We start from the raw sequence: 12170 nt of genomic DNA, 5'->3' as shown, positions 1-12170 counted from the left end.
GTGAACCACCATGCCTACTTTGCGACACTTTTTTGAGGCACAGTCTCACAACACCAGGTTGGCATTAAATTGACTCTTGTAGTTGAGGGTAACTGAATTTTTGATTCTTGAGTCTGACTCCTAGATCCTGGGATTACAAATAGTGCCACCACACCCAGTTGTATGCAGTGGTGGAGATCAAACGTAGAGAGCCTGATGCATGCTACCCAAGCACTCAACCCACTGAGCTGCAAGCCTAGCACACACTACACGTTTTGATTACTATTTGGGAAAGTAATCACAAACTTCATTCCCCAAGATCACTTAGATTGTTCTGAGTACCTTGAAAATTGCCTATTAATTTTAGACCCAGATTTTCAGTAGTTGGGGTGGGGCAGGTTGGGGGAGAAAATCAACTGGCATTCTAAAGGGTCACTTAGAAAGAGTGGGTGATTTGAGGGGGATGCTGTTTTTCATGATGATAGCCTTGTCCATTCTTAAACCGTTCAACCAATGTCTCTGAATGGCAATCATGTCTCATGCAGATGATATAATTGAATCTTTTTAAAATCCAGTTGAAAGTTGTATGTCTTAAAGGGACTGTTAAATTCACATTAGGCTCAGTGGTAGAACACATGTAGAAAGCTATGTATTAAATTCCCAGTAACCTCTTCAAAAAACACATTTTTTATTTTAGATTTATTCATTTGTTATATATAAGTACACTGTAGCTGTCTTCAGACACACCAGAAGAGGGCATCAGATCTCTTTACAGATGGCTGTGAGCCACCATGTGGTTGCTGGGAATTGAACTCAGGACCTCTGGAAGAGTAGTCAGGAGCTCTTAACCGCTGAGCCATCTCTCCAGCCCCAAAAAACACATTCTTATTCTATGTTTATATTATATTCACTATTCCTGATGTAATCGTATTCAGGTCTGCCATTTTTCTTTTTGCCTAGTGCCCGTTTTCTTTTTATTCGTCCTTTACTACTTTGTTAGTTTATAAAACCCTGGTTTTGCTTTGAGGTTTTGGTGTACTCGTGTCATGAGAACCCACCCCACTGTGGTATCATCTTTCTTAAGACAGAATCTTTTTTTTTTTTTTTTTTTTTTTTGGTTCTTTTTTTTCGGAGCTGGGGACCGAACCCAGGGCCTTGCGCTTCCTAGGTAAGCGCTCTACCACTGAGCTAAATCCCCAGCCCCTTAAGACAGAATCTTACTGGGCAGCCCAGATTGCTCTCAGACTTGAGGTCTACCTGCCCAACTTCCCCAGGATGGGATTACATCTGGGTGCCACCATGTTCTATTCTATTTTTCTTCCTCATCCCTTTTTTCCTTTTCCTACACTGGTTCTTTTATTTTGTTAAGCAGATGTTCTGTAATTTGAAAAGAGCTCATTCCTGAGCCACATGTCTAGCCCCACGTCCTTTATAAGAAAGTATTTTCAGTATTATTTTTGAGAATGCCTTTTTGGGGCGGGGGTTGTTTTTGTTTTTTTAAGACAAGGTTTACTGTTTTGGAGATAGCAAGGTAGACCCGGAGGGCCTTGAATTCAGAGATCTGCCTGCCTCTGCCTGGGATTAAAGGTGTATACCACCATGCCAGGCTTGAGGATGCCTTTAGTCGGATGTGGTGGCTCACACATGTAATCCCAGCATTCCAAAGGTTGAGAAAGAAGAATTGCTACGGTGAACGACATAGCTTCAGGTGGACTGAGCTCTAGAGTGAGATTGTCTGAGAAAAACATGTAAATGGTATATCTGTCTTCTGAAGTATGTATAGAAGAGAGTCCAGTTATTTAGTTGGTACTTGTATACGTGTATATGTATGTGCACTTGTGTGTGCCTGTATACATACATTTTAGTGTGTGTGTGCACATATCTACATGCACATGTGGAGGTCAGAGGTGGGGACTGAACATAGGGTCCCTGCAATGGCAACAAGTGCTCTTAACTGCTGAGCTGTCTCTCCAGCCCAAGATACCAGTTTCAAATAGGAAGTTAGCCTGCATGACAATTCATAATTGTTTTAGAGAGATGGGACCATGTCAACCACCATGGGAGGTAATTACTATGGGAGATGACTTTTTTTTTTTTTTTTGGTTCTTTTTTTCGGAGCTGGGGACCGAACCCAGGGCCTTGCACTTCCTAGGCAAGCGCTCTACCGCTGAGCTAAATCCCCAGCCCCATGGGAGATGACTCTTGACGAAGCCCAAATGCCAGTTAGTGTACAAAAACGAACCAAAGGGATGGCCTGACTTAGGCATTTTTGGTGTTTTAAAATAGCACGTTTAAACCATCATACTGCTCTTTTCCTATTTTCTTAGACTTGAAAGGAGGAGGGCTGCAGGTCAGCAACAGAGAAAAGCGAGCTGGTCAGGAGGCCTGGACTCCACTCCCACTCTCTCACTTTCCAGCCCTCCATTTTGTCCTGACTGTAAGATAGGAATAATAACTCACCCTTCAACTTTGATAAGTTGAAGAACAAACAAATTTTGAAAGCATTCAAAGTCACTATAGTGTATATATATGTAATTATTGACAATGGAAATTGAGGTTACAACATGGAAAAAACCCACTGTTCTATTTTCCTCCCTTTGGTGTACTTTTCTAGGTGAATGTGCCTCTTAGGAGCATTTGTCTGGGATTAACTTGGGCTGTACACACAGGCCGGGCTCCCCAAAGGCCTCGGAGCAGCTCAGCCTCATCGTGTCCAGAGTATCAAGCGGGAAGTACATTTATTCTACAAAAATGTTAAGTAAATAGAAGTCTCAAGGATCCTATTTTCAAAATAAACATACGGAAATCAAGGAAAACTAAAATTATATTCTGAGTTACACCATTTAGTTTCACTGATCTCCCAATCCTTTGAAAATATCGTAAATGTTGATTTGGGTTGTTTGAACTTTATATAAAGTTATATAAACCCAAATTACAGAGTTTTTTTTTTTAAAATGATGGTAGATCGAAATTTACCAAACCAAAGGTATTGGAATTTTTAAGACTGAAATGATAACGGTGAGCAGGAAGCTGCCCCCGATGGCACAGTATTCCAGGGACAGGATCTCGGTGAGAAGCACGTTCCCTTAGCAGCTAGCTGTCGGTCTCAAGAGAATCGAATATGAGGGGCTTGTCAGAACCGGAAAGATACTGAAATCTCAGTACGGAGTGTCCAGTGCTCAGCTCCTAGCTGAGGAGATGCGTACCAGTTAAAGTCTATCACTTGAAGGATTTCCCTCCTACTCGTTCTGTGTAGAGAAGACTATGAAGCAGTGTTCTAGCTGTCATCTTGCTTCAACGTGTGTGCTCACAAAAGATAGATTTACTTCATAGTATATATCAGAAGATTTGTACTTCAAAACACAAAAACTCAAGAATTTTTCTTTATATATATAAAACCTTTATATATATATACACATATATATATATATAAAACACACACACATACACACACACACATATCTTTCAGCAATTCATGGTATTTTTTCCTTTCAAAATGTTTACATTTTAAAAATTATTATTCAGAAAATGAAAATAATCCTAGGGTTGCAAATCAACTTTCGAAAAACCTAAATAAGTAGTCAACCCGGGGGCTGTGGCTGGAGCTAGCTGCTAAGCATTATTGCCTAGGATGCATGAAGCCTTGGGTTTGAAGCTGCAATCAATCAAGCATGGACACACAGACAAGGCTTATCCTTGGCTACAGAGAGCATTCATAAAATTCTAATTCTAATTTGGATTTTAATAAAGTTTCTGCTCACTTCCACCTCTTTCCTCTTTCCCTCCATTTTCACAGTTAATTGAGCATTTATTTTCCCCCCTCGCCCTACTTCAGTTTATGGCTTGTTTTGAATGGGTAAGGCAAGGACAAAGCTGGTTTTGTGCAGTTCGTGTGCAGAGGGCAGCAATACTTCACAAGGCCAGAAGATGGCGGTGGTGTCTATACAAGCGGACCATTGTTTCTCTGCCTTGTTCAAAGGATGGTAAGCTCCTCGGTATTGTCAAAAGTCACACAGGATCCGGACTTTTAAAAAAGCAAAATTTGAGGGTTGGGGATTTAGCTCAGTTGGTAGAGCACTTGCTTAGCAAGCGCAAGGCCCTGGGTTCGGTCCCTAGCTCCGGAAAAAAAAAAAAGCAAAATTTGGCTATGTTGGTATATTAATATATCATATATTATTAATGTTATCATAGTAATCCTAGTATGTATTAATATTATCATAGTAATCCTAGTATGTATTAGTCTCCCACACAGGACTGAGAAAGGCCTCTGCCTCAGAGTTTTGGCACACAAATACTACATTTGTTTTCTTTTACATATTTGTATGTATTGGGTATGTGCACATACACACGGAGTTCAAAGACCAACCACGTGGAGTGGAGTCTCCCCTTCAACTATATGGGCTGCAGCTTGGCAGCAAAGTCCGTTCACCTGCTGAGCCGTCTCACTGGCCCTAAATACTGCATTTTTATATTTGAGATTATGAACCCATAATTAAGTAATTTTTCTTGAAGAGCTTGTTTTATATCTCTTGCCTTGAAAACAAAAGGCGTCCACTGAGTTTTTCCTTAACCGCCAACTTCTAACCCTTAATGACTTTCTACTATAAAATTAACTGTAGGGTGCCATTTCCCACATTCCACATAAAATTGTACCTACTACGATGTTCTTACTTGGTTGATGCTACAACTCTAAGGACTTCGAAGGCTAGCCTGGGTAGAATGTTACCAATTAAAACCATCCATGATTGGATGGACATTTTAAAGAGTTATTAGCTTTAATCGCACACTGGAAGGGGTTCAGAGAGGCCCCTAGAGTTCTTTTGTACTCCAGATAATTGTCCTTAGTTTTGTCTCTGACACCTATTCCTTCTCGAATTCCTTCTGGGTTAACTAGGCTAGGATGAGTGTGGTTATTACCTCAGGGGAGATTGAATCTGTAAGGCCTTGTGCATCACATCTCAGGCCCTGATCTAGGCTTTCGGAGAATTTGGCAAAGCAAGCCTTTGATCGTTGTCCTCACTGAACGTCTGAGTGGAGAGAGTACCAACACTAAAGAAGCATTGAAGAAGTAGCGGGACATGGTGGTTCAAGGCCAGTTTGGTTACCCAGGGAGACTGTTTCAAAATAAATGAATAGGAAAATATATTTAAATAATTTTGCAGATGTGCAGAGAGATAGTATGTGTCAAATGGTCCTGAGAAACAGACGAGTCTCAAAGGACCCAGGGGGCCTGTGCTCGCAGGCCAAAGCTGGAAGCGCTGGGCAGCCAGTGGCGAGGGTGATTCAGATGACCGTTTCTTCTTGATAAATCGCCCCAGATTGAATTCAAGTTCTTAAATAGACTGTGGGAGCCGAACGGGTGACAGCGACTTCGCGGCCAGACGCCTGCAGGACCACGGCTCGGGCCCCAACCTTGCGGTCGCCCCTCGCCGCCCGTCACTCACCTCGGGGGTGACGCCCCCAGGCCGTGCTCAGCCGCGCGTCACTCACATCGGGAGGGGGCGTGACGCCCCCCCAGGTCCTGCTCGGCCGCGCGTCACTCACCTCGGGGGTGACGCCCCCAGGCCCTGCTCGGCCGCGCGTCATTCACATCGGGGGTGACGCCCCCAGGCACTGCTCCGCTGCGCGGCCCCCAAGAAGGGGCGGGGCGAGGCGAGACGGGGCGGGGCTAGTGGACGCCATCGCCGTGCTACCGGCCGGCTGCGTGCTGGTCAGCACCGAGCGCCGCGGTGTCCCCGCCTAGTCCCCGCGGCGGCGCGCAGCCGGCCTGGGCGGCGGCAGCCCGGGATGCGGAGGCGGCGGCTCGTAGAGACGATGCTCCAGCGCTGAGGAGACGCGGCAGCCGAGCGCCGGCGGCGCAGCGACGTGGGCCGCATGGCGCAGCCCTCAAGCCCGGGCGGCGAGGGGCCGCAGCTCGGCGCGACAGGGGACCCGCGCGACGCGCTGAGCTTGGAAGAGATCCTGCGGCTCTACAACCAGCCCATCAACGAGGAGCAGGCGTGGGCCGTGTGCTTCCAGTGCTGCGGCTCCCTGCGCGCCGCCGCCCGCCGCCAGCCCCACCGCCGCGTGCGCTCGGCCGCGCAGATCCGCGTCTGGAGGGACGGCGCCGTCACCCTGGCGCCCGCCGCGGACGAGGAGGGAGAGCCGCCCCCTGCCTCCGGTGAGGTCGCGGCCCGATGCCCCCGGCCCGGTGGGAAGCTGGCGGGCGGCTCCCGGAGGGCGGGCGGGGCTGCGGGACCCGGGTTCCCGGGAGGCTCTGTGCGTGTCCGCCGGCCTCGGCTGTTTACCGGGGGCTGAGGTGGGGGTGGGGTGGGGTGGCGAGGGCTCCGGAGATGCATGTGTGAGGTTCGGTCAGGAAGATGACATCCTTGGGAAAAGGAGCTGGCCCTTCGTAGCGTTTTGAATTTGTCAGTAGTCCTTGGAAATGGTAGGGAAACCACTGAACCCCCAAGAATTGTGCTATTTTGGAGAGAAATAGAAGAAATGAGGACTCCGGGTACCCTGTGTGAAAATTCGCTGTGGTGAAAAGTACAGGTTTATAAGAAGTAAACAGGCTGTTTAGATGAAATTGCTTTTGGTTAGTCCGCGTACATTCTTCATGACTTGTCACCTAAACAGTGACACATTACCAGGAGCTTACTCACATGCTTTATTGATGGGAAGACTAGTAATAGGTTTCCCCTATCCGGTTTTATCTAATTCATTCTTTGAGAAGCAAGTCTATTCAAAACATAGCAAAACAATCCACCTTCACCTTTAGAAAGTTGATGGAAGTGTCAAAATGCTCAAGGATGGAAAATGTAATTAGAATAGTCTGTAAAACGACATTTCGTGAAAATCCTTTTCTAAATTGAGGGAAACGTTCAGTATTATCAGCCCTACTAGAATATTCTCTCATTTTTAGTTCAAGTAAACATAGTTTTGTTTATTTATTTAAAGCCAGCCATTGGGATGTATTAATAACCTCAATGTTGCACTATTTCAGAATACCGTGTGACGTTTTCATACACGTGTACCTCGAATGATATTTAAAGCCGACCTTTTGATGATCTTTTTGAATCTTTTTTCTCCCTTCAAACAAACATTTTTTCTTTTATTTGATCTGTTGCTTGATTTTAGACCTTGGCCTTAGTAGATTACAGTTTCAGTTGTAACTTATTTATAAGATGCCATGAAAAGATAATTTTTTTCCCCCAAACAACGAGGCTTTGTCTTGGTCCAGAACTCTTTCCAAAGGAGAGAGTGTGTGCGACCTCGCTTCAGAAGAATCTTTGGTTCTATTGAAAGAGCAGGCCTGGTTGTATGGTGTATCAAGAACTGTTAAGGAACTTGATCCCAGAAATGTTTTGACTGTCAAAGACCGATAGATTCTTTGTGGGTGATTCTTCTAACTGTTGTTGTTGGAACGATGAGGAACGATGAAATGAGTGCATCATTAATATTGGGTGTAATACATTTTGCAGAGAATAATAAATAGATGATTCCCAGAAACTAATGAATTTTTTAAAACGTATTTTTAAATGTCTATATATTGTTAATTGAGTGCATCTTGTGGCGGAGCACTTGCCTCAAGGCATGTGCAGCCAGAGGACAATGTCGCCACACCTGTTCTCCTACCTTTAAACGGGTTCTGGGGGTCAGACTTGGGTTGCCAAGTTTGTGAGGCAAGCCTTTTACTCACTGAGCCATCTCACCAGGCCTTTATTTTACATTTAATTTTCCTTTTTGGGGGACTAAGTCTCCTGTACTCCAGCAGAAGCTGTTCTTGAACTCCTGGTTCTTCTGTCTTCACCTCACAAATGCTAGGATCATTGGCATGGACCTCCACACCCTACTTTGTAATGGATTTAACCATCTTCTGTCTCCTATCCAACTCATGATCTCTGCTGCCAGATACCAAGAGAACCTAATCAGAGTAGTTGGTACAGTCTGGAACATCTCAGGGCTTGTTGGTTAAAGCATTAGAGATGGGGGCAGGAGAAAGAATAGAATAAAAATACATTTATGAGAAAGTTTTTAATAGAAATATTTAGGGTTGTTCATTGTCAATGTAATAATAGTTTATTTCATCCTGGGATGTAATACTGGGTCCTTGGTTGTAGAAAATACATTAGTTTTAAACATTTAATGTTGAATTTTGTTTAAGACAGGGTCCTCTATAGCCTGAGTGGGCCCCAGACATTTTCGTGGAGCAGAGGCTGACCTTGAACTCTTTGATCTTCTTGTCTACAACTTCCTAAGTCCAACTACTGGGCTGCAGATGTGTACAATTAATTCTAGCTTTAAATTTGCTCTTAAAATGTGGTTAGTAATGTCTATTATGGTTGTCTGCATAGATTCTCTCTCTCTCTCTCTTTTAAGATTTATTTATTTTATGTATATTAATACACTGTCACTATCTTCAGACACACCAGAATAGGCATCAGATCCCATTACAGATGGTTGTGGGCCACCATGTGGTTGCTGGGAATTGAACTCAGGACCTCTGGAAGAACAGTCAGTGCTCTTAACCACTGAGCCATCTCTCCAGCCCGAATCTTTCTCAAGAAAGAAAAAAGTGATTAAAAAGTAGTTTGATACTTGATACTGGGTACATTTCTGTAAGTTTTTTGGTTTTTTTTGGGGGGGGGTGTTTAGAAATGAAACAGGTTTATTGAGTGTACTCCAAGGGGGATCAGACTGGGTAATAATAAAATACTGCTTGCTTCTTTTTTGTTTGTTTTTGATATATGGTCTCACTATGTAGGCCTGGATGGCCTTGAAATGACAGAGATTTGCCTGCCTCTGCTGATTCAAAGCAGTGACACTCTACCCCATTTCAGGACCTCACTCTCTAGTCCAGGCTGGTGCCCGACCTCTCACTTGTGACAGTCCTCCTACTCCCAGTCCCTGCTCATTTAGTCTCCAAGTCGAGTTTTAGAGAAGTCCAGTGACATGTTCAAAGTCACATGGTGAACTGTCACTCAGACCCAGCTTTGCAACATTGTGAAGTGACAGAGATTTTGTTTGACTCCTTCGGAGATGAAGACCTCAAGAAAGTTCCCCGGTCTCCAGTGTCCCACATGCTGTGGGGAATCTGTGTCTTCCTTTCCTGCCTTTAAATCAGTGTATGAGGCAATATGTAAAATGACTTACACATTCATTCTTCCCAAAGCCTTGTCCACTAGCAACACCAGAGGGTCTTATCTAACTGTTTTAACTACTCACTAAAAAGGGACAGATATCTAAGGCAAGTGTTTCTTAATCCCAACACAGTTGACATTTTGGGCCAAATAATTCCGTTGTGGGGCTGTCCTGAGTGCCACTTCCCTCTTCGCGATGTCTCAGGACTCCTGTACTGCTGCCAAGAACCCTCCTCTCCAGAAAAAGACCTGTCTGTCTATCCATCCATCCATCCGTCCGTCCATCCATCCATCGATCAGTAGGGTCTCTATGTAGCCATGTCTGTCCTGAAACTCACTATGTAGTAAGGCTGGCCTTGAATACACAAAGCTTCTCCTGCCTCTGTCTCCCAAGGGCTGTGATTTAAGGTGTGTGCCCTCATGCTTGGCAATGAAAGATCTTTAGAAGCTGGCAATCTTTGAACTGGGGACTGGAGAGATTACTCAATGCTTTAGAGTACTTGTTCCTGCAAGGACCTGGGTTCCATTCCCAGCACCCACACAGGGACTTACAGCTATCCAAATCTCCAATTCCAGGGGATCTGATGCCCTTTTCTGACCTCCAGAGCCAATACACACACACACACACACACACACACACACACACACACACACACACACACCCCAGCAAAGCATACACATAAAATATGTAAATTTAAGAAAAAATTAAAGAAACATCTTCAGACATTGTCAAAAGTAATCCTGGACGAGCACTGTTGCTAGCAGACGGTGGGTAATTGTGGCAGCTAACGCCTTAATCCTTTACCTGTGGGCTGCTGTTGAGTTGAATGAAATGATCACCTTTGGTCTTGCCTGCCAGTATTAACTCCATTGACCTCACCAGGAGAAAGAGCACCACACATGCCTTTCTGACTTGGTTTGGGATTGAGGATGGTAGAGTGGACCCTGTCCTTCTGACCTGTGGTGTGACTACACTCATTTTATCATCAAAGCAGAAAAAAAGGCCATGTAAACAACAACAAAAAACAATCTTATTTCAAGCATCCCAGAGAACTTTTAGTGTAGTTACCTCACTGAAATATAAGCATTTGCATTGCATGACATGGTTAAAAAGACTAAAGATAAAAGGTTTCTCCCCCGCCATCTGCCTTTATAGTGGCTGTTTGTTCGTCTGTTCCTATGTGTGGAAACAATGTTCAATAAAAAGAATTTTATTGTACTGAGTTGTTCTAAAATAAAAGAGAGAGTTGCAACTGGTGAGATTTAAATATAGCCTAGCTCTTTATGAGGTTAAATGTCTGTTTATCTGAATTGTAACAAAGAGAGTTCGTAGTGTCATCTTAGAAATGAGAAGCCTGCTTGGCCCCATCAGCCTTTCAGAATTTCAGTACCCATTGGACAGCAATCATTTATTTCAACTTGGGTTCCAAAATTTTGGTATACCTTTAACTTAAGTTGTACAAAGAACATTTTAAAAATTATGGCCCCATCTTGATTTTAAATAACCTGAAGGGTGGTGGCAAACTAGATGTTCCTGGGAGGAACAATGAAGGCAGTGTGCATACTAATGAGGGGTCCCTGGAGGGTGGTTTTGGGTATGGGGAACATTCAGGCTTTGTTTGGGCTGTGAAAAGCGGGTGTGACCAGGCTTCTCAGCAAGGCTCATGCTAATTTGAGGAGAGTGGTCTTGGAACATGGCCTACTTGCTTCTTAAGAGAAACAGTGTTTGTGGAAAAGGTGGACTCATTCAACACGGGCCTCAGAATATTTTGGTCCACGCGTGCTGTGCTTCTTGAGTGTTCCTAACCTGCTCACTGTGGGCTGTGTATGTGTAAGAGTGTATGTGTGTGAGTCCAGTGTAGGTGTCTGGGAGGCAGAGGTGGGATTATAGACTCCCAAATACATCATTGCTTAAAAGAAGAAGTAAGAATCATCTTCGTTGCCTGTGTCAGACTAGTTCGTTTTAGCAAACATCTTGACTTTATCTTATACGCAGGCAGTGTTCTGGTTTCCAGTGCAGTTTAAACATAAATAGTTGTAAGAAGGAAGAAATGTAAACACAGTGATGAATTTACCATGAAGTTAATGCTGCCTAAATGTCAGGCCTAGTCTTTTTCCAGGCACCTGGGAAGCTCTAATCACACGTTCAAACCCTCGGTTGCAAAGTGAAACCTGATTGGATAGTATTGCTGTCACTTTGAGTTTCAGTTTACTCCTCAGATACTTACTGCGCTGGATTAGCTGGAAGTAGCCACAGCATTCTGGGAGACATTTGGGAAAGATACCTCATAGTTTGCTTTTCTGCCTCTACAAAGGAAAAAGTAGTCTCATTATATTCAGCTATTGATAAACTGTTAGAAAATGATTAGTTAGGCAGGGGCAGAGGCAGAGGCAGGGGCAGGGGCAGGGGCAGAGGCAGGGGCAGGAGAATCTCTGAGTTCAAGGTCAGCCAGATCTACAGGGTGAGTTTCAGGACAGCCAGGGTTACACAGAGAAAGCCTGTCTTGAAAAACAAAACAAAACAAACAAACAAACAAAAAAGACTGAACAAAAGAAAAAAAACCCACTCACATTTACCAATGACTGCATGTTAACAGGCTACTCATATTCTGCATGCATGGTGGCTCAATCCCAGAATACAGGAGGCTGAGACAGGATTGTCAAAGGTTCAAGAACAGCCTGGGCTACACAGTGAGTTTGAGAGAGAGGTTGAAAGGACACACACAGAAAGAATAGGATAGAACACGGAGACAGTGTGCTTCATCAAGTCAGACGCATTCTCCTGTTATCACAACCTCTGTAAAATAGAAACAATTCCCATCTATGTTCTGTAGAAGCACCATTAAAGTTCTGTGTTTGGGATGGTCATGGTGCTATACACCATGCAGGAGGCAGAGGCAGAAGACTCCAGGCCAGCCAGGGCTACTTAGCAGGAGCCCCAAACAAAATGAACAAACAAAAAGAGAAGAGGACACCTATAGCAAACACACCCGTGGCAAACAGGAAATGCTTCTTGTATTTACACACCATGCTCCTCAGTCTCTTCTGAGCTGAGGGAATTTTTCAGAA

At 44.3% G+C, this 12170-nt stretch overlaps 2 protein-coding genes across 8 annotated transcripts in view; both read left to right on the top strand.

Annotated features, from left to right (window-relative positions):
* Cep76 (centrosomal protein 76) overlaps window positions 1–2795 on the top strand; it is a 33970-nt gene extending 31175 nt beyond the window's left edge. For all 3 annotated transcript variants that reach the window (XM_039096664.2, XM_063277193.1, XM_063277194.1), the window contains one exon: window positions 2594–2795. In XM_039096664.2, the coding sequence (XP_038952592.1) occupies window positions 2594–2610 (17 nt within the window). In that variant the 3' untranslated portion in view covers window positions 2611–2795. The remainder of the gene's footprint in view (window positions 1–2593) is intronic.
* Window positions 2796–5638: 2843 nt separating this feature from the next.
* The window catches only part of Spire1 (spire-type actin nucleation factor 1), a 129746-nt gene continuing 123214 nt past the window's right edge, over window positions 5639–12170 (top strand). For 3 of the 5 annotated variants that reach the window (NM_001415684.1, NM_001415681.1, NM_001415682.1), the window contains exon 1: window positions 5650–6139. In NM_001415684.1, the coding sequence (NP_001402613.1) occupies window positions 5854–6139 (286 nt within the window). In that variant the 5' untranslated portion in view covers window positions 5650–5853. Of the gene's footprint in view, window positions 6140–12170 lie in introns of all 5 variants that reach the window. The other 2 variants (XM_017600946.3, XM_006254860.5) reach the window with 1 other exon arrangement.

This window comes from Rattus norvegicus, chromosome 18 (genome assembly GCF_036323735.1).
Source record: "Rattus norvegicus strain BN/NHsdMcwi chromosome 18, GRCr8, whole genome shotgun sequence".
Taxonomy (NCBI): domain Eukaryota; kingdom Metazoa; phylum Chordata; class Mammalia; order Rodentia; family Muridae; genus Rattus; species Rattus norvegicus.
This window is presented reverse-complemented; position numbering and strand designations above follow the sequence as displayed.